Source organism: Panthera leo, chromosome A1 (assembly GCF_018350215.1).
Source record: "Panthera leo isolate Ple1 chromosome A1, P.leo_Ple1_pat1.1, whole genome shotgun sequence".
NCBI lineage: Eukaryota > Metazoa > Chordata > Mammalia > Carnivora > Felidae > Panthera > Panthera leo.
In genome coordinates, this window is record NC_056679.1 from 13,743,359 (window position 1) to 13,757,093 (window position 13,735).

Genomic DNA, 13,735 nt, shown 5'->3' on the forward strand with positions numbered 1-13,735 from the left:
CTGCATAATTATGTTTTTTAAAGCAGCTTTCATAAGATACAGTTTACTTACTATAAAATTAATGTTTTTGTTTTTGTTTTTGTTTTGCATACAAGTCAATGACTTGGTATTCTCCATAATCATTCAACTATAACCATAATGTACTTTTTTAACATTTTCATCACCCCCCCAAAGAAAGCTCAGGCACACTTATGTCACTCCTCATTCACACCTCAAGCCTCTTGCAATCACTAACTTACTCTTTTTATATTTGCCTGTTCAGTCACACTACATGTCATCTTTATGTTTGACTTCCCTTATTTAGCATGTGAGGTTCACTTATGTTCCTTTTTATTGCCAAACACTGATTCCATTGTGGGGTATACTGCATTCTGACTGTCCATTTACTAGTTTATGGACATTTGAATTGTTGCCAATTTTTAGCTTTTATTAATAATGCTGTTTTGAATATTTGTATAATATAGATACATAGTATTAAAATTGCTGGGTCATATGGTAAATGTGTGTTTAACTTTTTAAGAAACTACTAAATTGTTTTCCAGAGTGATTACCATGTTACATTATCAGTGGCAATGCTACATTGATTTTTGAATGTTAAAACAGCTTTCATCCTGAGGTACCTCTGCTGCATTTTCCATTTTCTATATTGCTGGGCTTGGCTTGCTTACAATATTAAGGATTTCTGTGGTTGTGTTCATGAGAGACTGTGGTCTGTAATTTTATTTTCTTGTAATGTCCTTGTCAGGTTTTGCTACTGGGGTTATCATAAAATGGTTGGGAAGTGTTCCTTCTTCCTGTTTTATTAATGAGTTTTGTAGAATTCACCAATAGAAAATATCTAGGCCTGTTCTTTTTTTTATTGGAAGGTTTTTTGATAATGAACTTACCTTTTTGATAAATATGGGCTATTTGGATTTTCATTTATCTTGTGTCAGTTTGGAAAGTTGTATTTTACAAGGGATTTATCCATTCTATGTAAGTAATTGAATTTGTTGGCATACTGTTGTTCATAAACATTTCTGTAATATGCTTTTAACGTCTTTATGTTTGTAATGTAGGATTTGTAGTGATAATCCATCCCAGGTACTGACAATTTGCATTATTTTCTTTTTCTCTCTCTTATTCTCTTGAGCTAATGATTTATCAATTTTATCAATCATTTCAAAGAAACAAATTTGGCTCTGCTAATTTTTTATTTCATTGATTTCTGTGTTGTATTTCCACTCTTCTACTTGTTTTGTTTTTCTTTAAATTCATAAATGAAATCTTAGGCCAATGAGAGCTCTTTCTTTTCTAGCACTGTAGAATTCTCTCTCAGCACTGCTTTAGCTCATCTCACCAAATTTGATAGGATTTTGATGAGAGGAATTAAGTGTGTTGTTTTTGGAGGCACTTTAAAAGTTTTTATTGCTGTTGATTTCTGTAAATATTTTTATTTTCTATTCCTCTTTTTTACTGGGATTACATTTATATTAGATCTTTAATTTTGTACTATATGTCCCTGAGGTTCTTTTTTTTTTTTTAAACTGTTTTTACAAATATTTTGTTTATTTTAATGAAGCTGGTCCAGACAATGTCCATTTAAAACCCACATCCCAGGCCAAAAAGTGAAAATAAAATAAAAAAGAACAGTGTTCTGTTGAACACACTTCTGCATGAATAACTTTATTAACTGCTAATGAAAATTAGAACTTTTCTGGGATCTTCTGACAAGACTTTTATCTTAAAATGCTTCCTCTTCAGTGAAGCCGTCTTTGGAGTTAGTCATTACTCTCGCGATCTCTGTCATCTCGACTCCAGCTTGCTATTTCTCTTCTTTTGGTCCAGACCCTCAAATTTTAAAAGAAACTTCAAGTTAAGGAAAAGTCATTTTTCCACAGTTCACTTCTCTGAAAAACTTCCATCTCCCACTGAAAGTCATAGTCCAGGAGTAAAGCAATCACATACTAGAACTTCAGGGCCGGTTGGAAAGTCATTACGAACACTCGCATTGGTCAACCTTATTTATCACAAGCCTGAAAATGCACAGTCCTGGAAAAGGTGGTGGCCTCTCTGTGCACACATGTAATTTTTTTAAACAGGAGAGTGCGATATGAAGGGGGCTGAGGTTTGATCACCAAAAATCAGCACAATGAAAACAAGTGATGGTGAATAATGGGCACTAGACTTCAAATTACCAGATGTTTTAAAGAGATGGGGTGCCAGTTTCCATTTCCGTTTTGAACACCACATTACAAAAGAACTATTTTTAAAAATAAAAAAGGGTTGAGGGTAAAGAAAAAAATAAAAAGAATATCTAAATCGTTGGATGACCCCCTGTTTGTTCCTGATAAACTCCAATCACATCTTCCTCCTCCATTCCCACTTCTTTTGGAGCATGATTATCAGCAATTCTCGGACCTGCAAAGAGAAACCTGAGCGAATTCATTGGAACTCCCTGTCTTGGACAGTATGATTCTTGGAGTTTCTTGAGATGTGTTGTCATTTTCACTTTGAAGTGAATCGCACTGCCATCCTGTCCAATGACTTTGAGTTTAATGTATTCTCCTTCCTTCTCATCCCCCAAGTCCTCAGTTGAAGGTTTTGCCTCCTGGTCAGACATGGTGACGGTGGCTTCACCCAGGGTCTCTGCACAGCAGGGGCATTGGATCGGCAGAACCTGGCTCCCTGGCTCCGGGGTTTACAGATCTGTCTCTCTTCCCCACAGCACAACACCGCGGCTGGCTAGGCTCCTGAGGTTCTATTTGTTTTTTCCCAATCTTTTTCCTCTCATTTTTCTTCAGATTAAATACTTAAATTGATTTACCTTTAATTCCATTGGCTCTTTTTTTTTTTTATCTGATCTGCTACTTAGCCTATTCTGTGAACATTTTAATTTAAATGTCATAGCTTTCTATTGTACATTTTGTATTTGACTCTGTAGTTTGTAATTCTTTGCTATGATTCCCAGTCTTTTTATTCATTATGAGATGTGTTTTAAAGTTCCATGAACACAGTTATACTACTTGATTTAAAATCTTTATGTGTTTATTCAGGCATCTGGGTCCTCTGGATTTTGGTTTCTATTGATCATGTTTTATTTCATGAATGGACTATATTTTCTTTGTTATTTGTATGTGAAGTAATTTTGGATTGTTATCGTGAATGCTGTGAATAATGCTGTGTAGAGATTCTACATTTTGTTACGCTCTTCTGAATTTTGTTGACAAATTTTAAGGTGTCCGTTTACTTGGATAAACTCAAACTGCAGAACTCAATAGTTGGCATCAGTTGAAATCTTATGAATGTGAGTAGTTCATGGCTGAGCCAGACATTTGTCCAAGGTTATTTGGGGCTTCTTCTCTCTTGTGTTGTTGTTTCAAGAATTGCTTCTCTCATGTTCAAACTGCTGTGATTGTCCATAACTTCTGGTTCATGATGTAGATCGGGGCTTGTCCCTAAATAGAAAATCATAAGAAACAAAGAATTTTACAAAATACTGTTACTTTCTTATACCTGTCAACTCCCATTTCTATTCTTTTACGTGTCCGGTTTTGGTTGCTCTTCAGCACCTTCAGAAAGCTGTTTTTGAATATTTTGTCCAGAGTTTATAGTTCTTATCTGTACCGTGTTAAGAACCACTTCACTATTACCAGATTCATCCTCTATCCTAAATTTAAAAAACAACACAAAAAGCTTAATGTGCCATTAGTACACTCAACAAATGTAGAGCCTCTTATGTGTGCCTGACAAACATTGGCAATGCAACTATTAAAGACACAGATCCCTCCTTTCAGGGTTTTCACATGTCTGTAGAGGAAATAAATATAAACAGGTGTGAGAAGTACATTAATAGAAATATCTACTTGGAAAGAAAGTGGCAGAGAAAATGTGATTGTTTCTCACTGGGCTGGGCAATATGGGCACACTGACAGGGAGAGTTTCAGGAACACATTCTGAAGGAATACTATATCCTGCTTGGAGTTGGAAGGATTAATTGGTATTTTAAGGCAAACTGGGAGGGATAGATGTACTATGCTTTCAAGTTTCAATATAGGGACAAGAGAGATGATGTAAAACCTAGAGCCAAGTTCAGCTGGAAACTTTAAAATCATCCTTAACCTCTCTTCCTTTTCCTTCTATTGTGTCTGACTTTAAGATTTCTCCCTCTTAAATCTACTGATTTATTAAATTCACGTGTGACCTGGTCAGTTTTCTCTGGGAGGAGTGAGAGCTAGAACAGAAGAAAAGCCTTAGGTTTTACACTGCTCCTGAAATTTGTCAGCATTTCAGACAGCTGAGGCAACAAATGGACCTTGATCACAGTGTTAAGCTCATGGTAAGACTTAATTTTTTAGAATTGATCAGTCAATAGTGTTAAGTCCTACTATCAGTGTATTTTAATACATCTGTTTGTGTCAGGGATCTTTGCTCTATTTGTGTAGGAGTTTTAGTAGATGTGCATTAGAGGCTCATTAGCTTATTTAACTTTTGCTAATACACGTAGTTCCAGGCCCATCTTAATGTCTGGAGTAACTGTTCACCTTAGTAGTTGCTGGGTCCCTCAGAACACTGGCAGTGAGAACAAAGAAAATTTTAACCTTCCATTTGGGGAAGGGGATAGACTCAAATAATTTTGAAATATGGAGTCTCTTGATGGGGAAAAAGAGAGCTAGGAGGAAATGAATAAACCAGCAAGTGTTAAATTTTTGACTTGGTTAAGAGGTATCGGAGAGAGCATAGCGCCCTTCAGTGGTTACCCATTGTTCTTAAGGTAAAGCTGAATTTTTTTTTTTTTTTAAGTTTATTTATTTATTTTATGAGAGAGAAGCATGAGCCGGGGAGGGCAGAGAGAGAGTAGGAAATTGAGAGAATCCCAAGCAGGCCCCAAGCCACAAGTACAGAGCCTGATGAGGGCCTCAGACTCACAAACCTTAAAATCATGACGTGAGCTGAAACCAAGAGTCGGACGCTTAACTGCCACCCAGGTGCCCCAAAGCTGTAAATTGTTAATATGATCTGCAAGTCCCTACATGATCTGATAGCACAGTAGCTCACTTATCTCATCTGTTGCCACTCTTCCATTCATTTATTCTTCTTCTTCTCTAGTTCCTTTCTCCTCTCCCAAATTAATTTTTCAGATATTTCGTGGCTTCTCCAAATAAGGTTATATGCACTAATAATCTAGCAACTAGAATATAAGCTTTTTTTTTAATGTTTATTTTGAGAGAGAGAGAGAGAGAGAGAGAGTGTGTGTGTGTGTGAGCCAGAGAGGGGGAGAGAGAGAGAGAGAGAGAGAGAGAGAGAGAGAGAGAGAGAGAGAATCCCAAGCAGGCTCTGTGCTGTCAGTGCAGAGCCCAACGCGGGGCTTGCTTCCACTAATTGTGAAGTAATTATCTGAGCCAGAACCAAGAGTTGGACACTGAACCTACTAAGCCACACAGGTGCTCTTAGAATATAACCTTTATGGCACCGAGTTTTCCTGTTAACTACTGCATTGTGAGCACCTAATACAGTCCTTTGCATATGGTATGTGTTCAGGAAATATTTGAATGAATAACTGAAAGAATAAATCCAGAGATGAATTCAAAATTCCATTTAACTAATTTTTGGTGAGAAATAAATATGCCAAAAATTAGTGTGAGGAATTTATTCCTACCACTTCCTATTAGAATAAGGAGGTAGATATCTAGAAATAAATAATCAGTTGCTTTCAGAGATTTATTGTCTCACTGTTTGAGAATGATCCCTGGTTACAGCATAGTGAGGAGTGCCTATCAAGCTGTAGTACTCATTATATAGATGCTGCCCAGTACATACACTGAATTGAACTACAGTGAATAACATTATGTTTGAATTTTGCTTAGTCTGTTACAAAGACAGTCGTGCAAGAAGTATTGTAATTTTTTCTACACACTACTAGGTTTTTCTTTAGATGTTTGAGCACCATTTTGATTACGCTTCTTCTAAAAAGATATGAAGAAATCAGTAAAAGATTACATATTTAAAGCTATTAAAATAAATGAAGTTTGATAGCATATATGAAATACTTACAAAGGGTACCTGTATTAAATTTAAATGACTTATTACTTACTTTAATGAAAAAAATGAGAAAAGTAAAGCTTTTAATAGGAGAAAATTATTTCTGATGAAAAAACTGTAAGAGTTGAAATATTTTAGAAAGTGAGGATGTTGACAGTCCATCCTTGAGGATCTTTTATAAAGACAATAGGAAAATATTAGTTGTAAAAGTATTTATCTCACTGAATAAAGACAACTAGCTTGGACAGGATCTCTCAATTATTTCCAGTTGTGATTATATGATTGCCTAGTTTTATTTAACATACTTACTCCTTTCAATAGGTCACATAGAATTATTTGCTCAATCATTTTTTTCCTTTTTATGTGTGTGCCTGAGAGTGTGATTGCTTGTGCGTGAATGTTGTACTTTGTCTCTCTCTCTTTTATTTCCTTATAGTGCCTGGCATAAGGGATTTGCATTTTAAGAATGAGGTTTACTTTTTAAAAGTAAGATTTGCTCTTATTTAGAATTTGAGATAAAACATCTCAAATGAGATGAGATGAGATTTAACTGAAATCTTTAAAACTTTCACATGATTTTTATTCTCCCTAGAGAGTCATAGCAATTGAGGGGTGCTTATGCCTTTGCGACTTCTGTCCCAAAGAAAAGCCTCTGCCACTAGGTAAGAGTAATTAAGAATAGATTGGGGTTGGAGACCAGTGAACTCACAATATTTTTTTAATTTCTCTGATTAAAAAAAAATGCTCTCTTGGGGCTCCTAGGTGGCCCAGTCAGTTAAGTATCCTACCCTTGATTTCAGCTCAGGTCATGGTCCCAGGGTTGTGGGATCGAGCCCTGAGTTCAGGCTTCACACTGAGCATGGAACCTGCTTAAGATTGTCTGTTTCTCTATCCCTGTCTCTCTCTTCCTCTGCCCCTCTCCCCCACTGGTGCTATCTGGCTGTCTGTCTGTCTCTCTCTCAAAAAAAAAAAAAAAAAAAAAAAAGTTTCCTTGGTGAAAAATTCAGGGTATTAGAAAGTAATAGTCACTCCTAACATTGTCATTGGAAGTCAGTACTTATAACTTGGTATAGTTCCTTCTGGGTTCTTTTTTTTTTTGTCTTGGGTAGGCATTAGAATAAAAGGCAGCCTTTACCCATGTTTTTGGGATGTTGCAACCATGGTGTTATGGCTTGAATTTACTGCCCTCCCCCTAACAACAACAACAACAACAACAACAACAACAACAACGTTATGTTGGAGTCTTAACCTACAGTAAGGTAGAGTGACCTTGGAGATAGGATTTTTACAGAGATAATCAGTTCAAATACAGTCATTTGGGTGGGTTTTAATCCTGTATGACTGTTATCCCTTTAAAAAGAGGAAATTTGCATACAGACATGCATAGAAGGAAGCTGATGTAAAGAGATAAGAGAATATGAAGATGGTCATCTGTATGCCAAGGAGGAAGGCCTGAAACAGATCCTTCTGCCACAGCCCTCCAGAGGAAATGGCCCTGCTGATACCTTGATCTCAGACTTTCAGACTTCAGACTGTGTGAGACCACATATTTGTTGGTTAAGCCATCTAGTTTGTAGTACCTTGTTAACACGGCCTTAGCAAACTAAATACATATGTATCAAATTGCCTTATAGCAATTTTATAATTACAATTACTTTATGTCTTATTTTTCTAAAGTTTTCTTATATTTCTTTGAGTATATTTTGTTTACTTGGGTATAACCCAACTAAATTGTATATTTTTTTGAGATTATATATTTTTCCTTATTTCATTTCCTACAGTATTTTATAGATGTATAAAAGATAATTTGTGTGATGCAAATAGGCATGCTTTTGATGAAAACCATTTATGTTATGTATAAGCAACACTATGTCCAATATAAAATTGAGTAGGAAGTTTTAAATTTTAGACTTTTTTTTTAGCTGAATAAACTTAGTTAATTCATATTCTTGGATTCTGATACATATATATATATATATATTATATGATATATATATTCGGATATATATGATATATACATATATATCATCTATATAAGATTTGTGTGTTTGGATTATGTGATTAGAATTTTTTTAAATTAATATAACCATATTATAAGGCAATTATGGTAAAAAGAAAACAAGATGACTCATTGTTTCACCACTGAAACATCAGCTATTAATATTTTTGTTGTTTTTCTTATAGGGTTTCACCTATATAGAGAACTGGTTTATTTATATAATTATAATTGCCTATGTGTTTGTGTATATAAATTTATTTTAGCTAACATATTACAAAAAATTATGTCTTATGATACAGCTTTGTCAACTAATTTAGAATGGGTATATAATATGCTATTTGTGTATATAGTGCATTCATAAATGCACTATAACTTTTCTATTTTTGGATACTTAGGATGTTTCCAGTTGTTGACCATGACAAACATGCTGAAGAGAACATTTTTGTGCATAAATATGTTTCCATTATTAGGAATATTTTTTGAAGTTCAGTTTTGTTTTGTTTTGAATTTTTTTTTAATGTTTATTTATTTTTGACAGAGAGAGAGAGAGAGACAGAGCATGAGTGGGGGAGGGGCAGAGAGAGAGGGAGACACAGAATCTGAAGCAGGCTCCAGGCTCTGAGCTGTCAGCACAGAGCCTGACGTGGGACTTGAACCCACAGACCGTGAGATCATGACCTAAGCTGAAGTTGGACGCTCAACCGACTGAGCCACCCAGGCACCCCTGAAGTTCAGTTTTAAAAAGTGGGAGTTTTAGAGTAAAGAAATGTCTTTTAAGGCTTTTCATACATATTAAAATGTGTTTTACAGAAGGATTATATAGTTTTCAGTGGAATTATTTCTTACATATTCCAATTTGAAACCCAGTTTGCAGTACTTATTGATGATAGTTTTAATGGTTGTTTTTTCAGCTACAGCTTACCATATTCTTGTAAATATTTTTTTAATTCCATGAATTTAGAGAAAATCCTCCCTTTACCATTATATATGAAAAATGCATATATGTATGTATATAAGACACACACACACACACACACACACACACACACACGTATGTGATTAGCATTATTTACAGGTCTTGACCATCACATACTTTATTGATGAGTTGATATAGGAAGGGAACTTGTGTAACAGTGAATTCAACTGAAATGTATAAGGTGGTAATTTTGACTCTAGGCAGATAGCTAGAAGTTCAAATCACTGTATCTGGGATTCTGGTGCATTTGAGTTGGTTTTAGACTAGCTGTGCTACCCAAAGTGTCTGACGTGATGGGTAGTATGGGCAAATGATAATGTTTATATTTGAATAGTTGATAGTGTAATGGTTACAAGAAGAATTATTATATATACACTGAAACAGAGGTTAAGTCAGTGGCTAGAGATGAATGCACACACATCCAGAGATAAGCACTTTTGAGAGCTTGTTGGGTGTTTGGGACCCCAGCTCTAGGTTGTCTCTACCCCTGACCTTCTGGCAGGGAGACTAGAATTAGCTCAGGAAACCAATGCAGAATCCCATTTTCCAGAACTAGGTAAACCCTGTGAGCATTAGGGGTTAAAAGTTTACTCCCCAGAATATCTGAATTAGAGCACAAAGCAGAAGGACTAATCCTCAGTCTTACCTGCATGGGACTGAATCCTTAATACTCTGCTAGGCTTGAGCCTGAGGTTTTCTTAGTTGAGGCTGTTGGGGTTTGGAAAAGCAGAGATTCAACCTTAGATAAGTTAAGTGACTTGCCCAAGATCATATTATCCATTTGAGATGGTGTCAGAATTGTGATCTAGGTCTTATGCTCACTTCTAATGTGGTACCTTCAGCTGTATAACACTGTCTTGAATGTTAACATTAAGTATAACGTCATAGTTACTTCACAAAGTATAATTGCTGTAACATCTAAAAAATAACTTGCTACTTGAGAAGCATTTTTGAATAAACTAGATGAATCTTGATATATAAATATAAAGTTGCATAAAGTAAAAAATGTGTATGGTTTTATTATTTTACTTTCATTTTTATCCCATGGTAATTAGCTTGCCACATTTTATTGAACTTTTAGCAATATTAGGATTAAATGTTGAATTAATGCTGATACCTGAAATGGTAGTCTTTCAAAAGTTTTGAAATGGGCCTTTCAAAAGTTAAATATCTATGTAATCTCAATGATGATGGAATTTATATTATAATGAAGATCAGCTTGGTTTAAAATTTTTTTAATGTTTATTTTTTTGAGACAGACGGAGCATGAGTGGGGGAGGGGCAAGAGAGAGGGAGACACAGAATCCGAAGCAGGCTCCAGGCTCCGAGCTATCAGCACAGAGCCTGACTCAGGGCTCGAACCCACGAACTGTGAGCCGAAGATCATGACCTGAGCTTAACCAATTGAGCCACCCAGGCATCCTGAGAACAGCTTGGTTTTAGAAGTGATCTGTGGCAGACTTTTACAGTTGTTCTTTTAAGTTGTCACAGCAATAATTAATGAAACATAAAAATGAGAACCTACCATTGTTCTTATTTTGTAAATGAGGAAACATACCCAGAGGTTAGGAATATGGAATGATAGTGGCACATGGGAAAATCATGCTTTTGAATTTGTATGATTTATATTTGTAATAGATTTGGTTCAAGAAAAGTTACCTTTATGTGTGTAAGAATGTATGTGTGTGTTTTCTGATATAATAGTATATATGCTCATTGGAGATCATTTTGAAAATTTATGTGAAAGAAGAAATTAAAAATTAACAGTAATCTCATCACTCTACAATAATCATTGTAAATACTTCAGTATTTGTGGACACCATTCCAAGTGGTGGGGAAGTAAGAGCACTGGACTAAAAAGAAGGAAGCCTATATACTCTGCCTGTCCATTACGTTAGTTGTTGACTTTGGTTGTAAGAGTATCTTTATTACCAACTTTTTTTGTTTTTTAATCATGAAGGATCCCTTTTCATTCCCTCCCTTCTCTCCCAATTTCTACTAAATTATTTTTAATAAGTAAATATCACTTTGTTTTTTAGTGAGGTAAATGGTTTAACAGTACTGCATTTATCTACACTCAATGAAGGACAAAGGAAGATGATGTTTAGGTTAGGTAATACACTTTTAATTCCAGGGCATATAGTAGGTTAGACTTTTTGAAGTATTAAAAATAAATTGAGCGTTGACTGTTTGACTGTATAAAGGCGTAGGGTCTCTGTGAAGGGAGCAATTGGAATAGATGGTCTGTAATAAAATTCTTTTCAGGTTTACAGTGCTGGTACTCTGATTCCATTGCACATTGGTATGAACTTTCTTCCTCATTATTATTCCCCAAATGGTAATTATTTTGCTTTCCAGACTAGGAAGCTACTGTATCTCAAATTGTTGCACATGAATATCGTTATTTTAATGTGAATAATTTATGAGTTACGGACATGGTGTCACTCAAAGATAAACATTTTTTTGCCTAGTATCCATTTTATGAGAAACTGAAAGTAAAGTTATTCTTTGTATTTTTTATCAACTTTCTCCCAACCAACTATTACTGAAGCTGATATCAAGAAAAGTTTTTAGCTTTTAAGGTTCTCATTTTTGAGGCTGAGTACTATGACGCTGTTATTCAGAATTGCATTCTTTGTTGTAATTTCTGGCAGTATATCCATCAAAATCTATCTGATGCTTGTATGTCGTACTGACAGTGTAAGTACTGACGAGGGTTTTCTGGTATCCTTCAGGTTTTACATTCTCCTTAGTGCCAATTCCAGCTGACCTTATTATTATAATGCAATCAGTGAGATATATCATGGTACCTTTTTCAGAGTGCCATTTGGCTTACTTTTACTTTTATGTAGACACACCTCCAGTTTCATGCTTATTGGATATTTTTCAGTGTAGACTTGATAAAGTCATCTAACTAAAAACCACATGTCTCTTACCTTACTGTAGTATTAGAGAAACATCGTAAATGCTCATTTTGAGAAAAAACAAATAAAACTGAGCTAAAATTTAGTCCTGCGTTTATTCTTTAATAATTTCTTTGTAAGAATAACATTTTAAAATGCTTTTTAATCAGTGAAAGGTATTTAATCCATTGTTTGTTTTCCTTCACTGACTCAGGGATGACAAAGCTATATAAAAAGTGGGCATAGAAATCCAGCTTATTGTTTTGGCAATTTCAAATGATATTTTAATAATTAATAATTTAATAATAAAATATTTAATTAACACTCAATACTTTTATTATTATAGTTTTTTATTACTTTTGTTAAACTCAACTTTTAAAGATGTGAGTACAGATTTGAGAATTAAAACATTTAGTAATTAAAATGAGTTGTATCCAGTTTGACAGAAATGCTATTTTACTGGTAACACTAGACACTGAGGATAATGGTAAGCCGTGTTTTTACTTCTTGTAGTTCTGTACATCATTTTTCCATGGGTGTTGCCCAAGACACAAACTGCTGTGAACAAGTTTTCCTTCCTGTCAACCTGGTATAGTGCAGTGATTCAGCATGTGGCCACCAGGTATTGGATACTTCTCTGCCAGGCACGATGATGGGTTATAGCAATTAAATACATGGCATATACTCAGGTCACACTAATCTAGTTAGAGACAGGAAATGAAAAATAACAATTACATATTGATAAATGCTTTCATAAAGATAGTCACAAGGTATACGTGCTTAGGAAATAGCATTGAATTGGGGGATGGGTTAGATTTTAAAATGCTTTCCTTTAAGAAATAACTCCTGAGCCAAATCCTGTTACCCAGATCGAGGGGATTAGAAAGGGCATTTCAAGCATGTGCAAAAACCTCAAGAGATGTGAGAAAACAGCCTTTTCTTTCTTCATCCTGTTTCTCCTTGTGGGGTCTTTTTCCATAAAAAAACTTTCTTTATATTCTCACTCTTTCCCTCTAGTACTTTTACCTCCTTACCTGAAATCGAAGTGCTTTTTCTTTCTTCCAAGTTCAGCATGCCTGAAGATGAGCAAAGAATCTGGCGTTCTCCAGATATTTTGCTTCTAGATCACTTTTAAAATCAGCCTTTCCCAACAGTCCCTTCCTGCTTTGAAATCTATGCTGTACCTGCTGTATCATCCTGTAGAATATTCCTCACGGATTTTTGTCACCTGGCTCACCATTTTCCTTTGTAGGCTACCTTCTAAGCATCATGGATAATTTTCACGTCACAGGTAAAAGTTCCCTGCAGGGCAAGCCTCTCTGTTCATTCCTGTTCCAACAACTTATATATTTATGCCACTTTAGCAACTGGCATATACGACCAGACATCAAACTTTGGAATCACCAGAGCTGTTGTTTTAAAAATCTTGAAGGTTACGGTTACTTATTCTGATATCAAGATATCTTTTATTTTTCCATTTCCATTAATCTGACTTTTGCCCTCATTGGGACATCTGGTTCTTTAAACTCTTTACTTCATTCTTATTTCTACCAAATTCAGATCCAATTGAATATTGTTAACAGTTATGCACATATGTGAGAGTCTTTGGTTTATTTTACCTTGGCACTCTTTTTTTCTTTTTGATCTCATAAAAACACATATATGTATATTCTATATCTTAGTTGTCAGTCTGTCAGGGCTAGGGGAGAACCCCGTAATTGTCTTGATTGGTTTATTAGAAACACATGGGTTTTTTTTGTTTTTTTTTTTGTTTGTTTTTGTTTTGTTTTTAACGTTTATTTATTTTTGAGACAGAGATAGAGCATAAACGGGGTG

General features: G+C 35.0%; 2 protein-coding genes across 9 annotated transcripts in view; one reads left to right on the plus strand and one right to left on the minus strand.

Moving 5' to 3' along the window:
* NBEA (neurobeachin) overlaps positions 1 to 13,735 on the plus strand; it is a 683,574-nt gene that overhangs the window by 29,473 nt on the left and 640,366 nt on the right. The gene's annotated exons all lie outside the window — the stretch shown is intronic.
* Positions 1,761 to 2,757, minus strand: LOC122228017 (small ubiquitin-related modifier 1-like). Its single transcript, XM_042952876.1, has one exon. The coding sequence runs from the start codon at positions 2,600 to 2,602 to the stop codon at positions 2,297 to 2,299; it is 306 nt and encodes a 101-aa protein (XP_042808810.1). The 5' UTR covers positions 2,603 to 2,757; the 3' UTR covers positions 1,761 to 2,296.

Excerpts from the sequence above, each read along its gene's own strand:
- LOC122228017 (XM_042952876.1), bottom strand. The coding sequence starts at position 2,602 with ATGTCTGACCAGGAGGCAAAACCTTCAACTGAGGACTTGGGGGATGAG.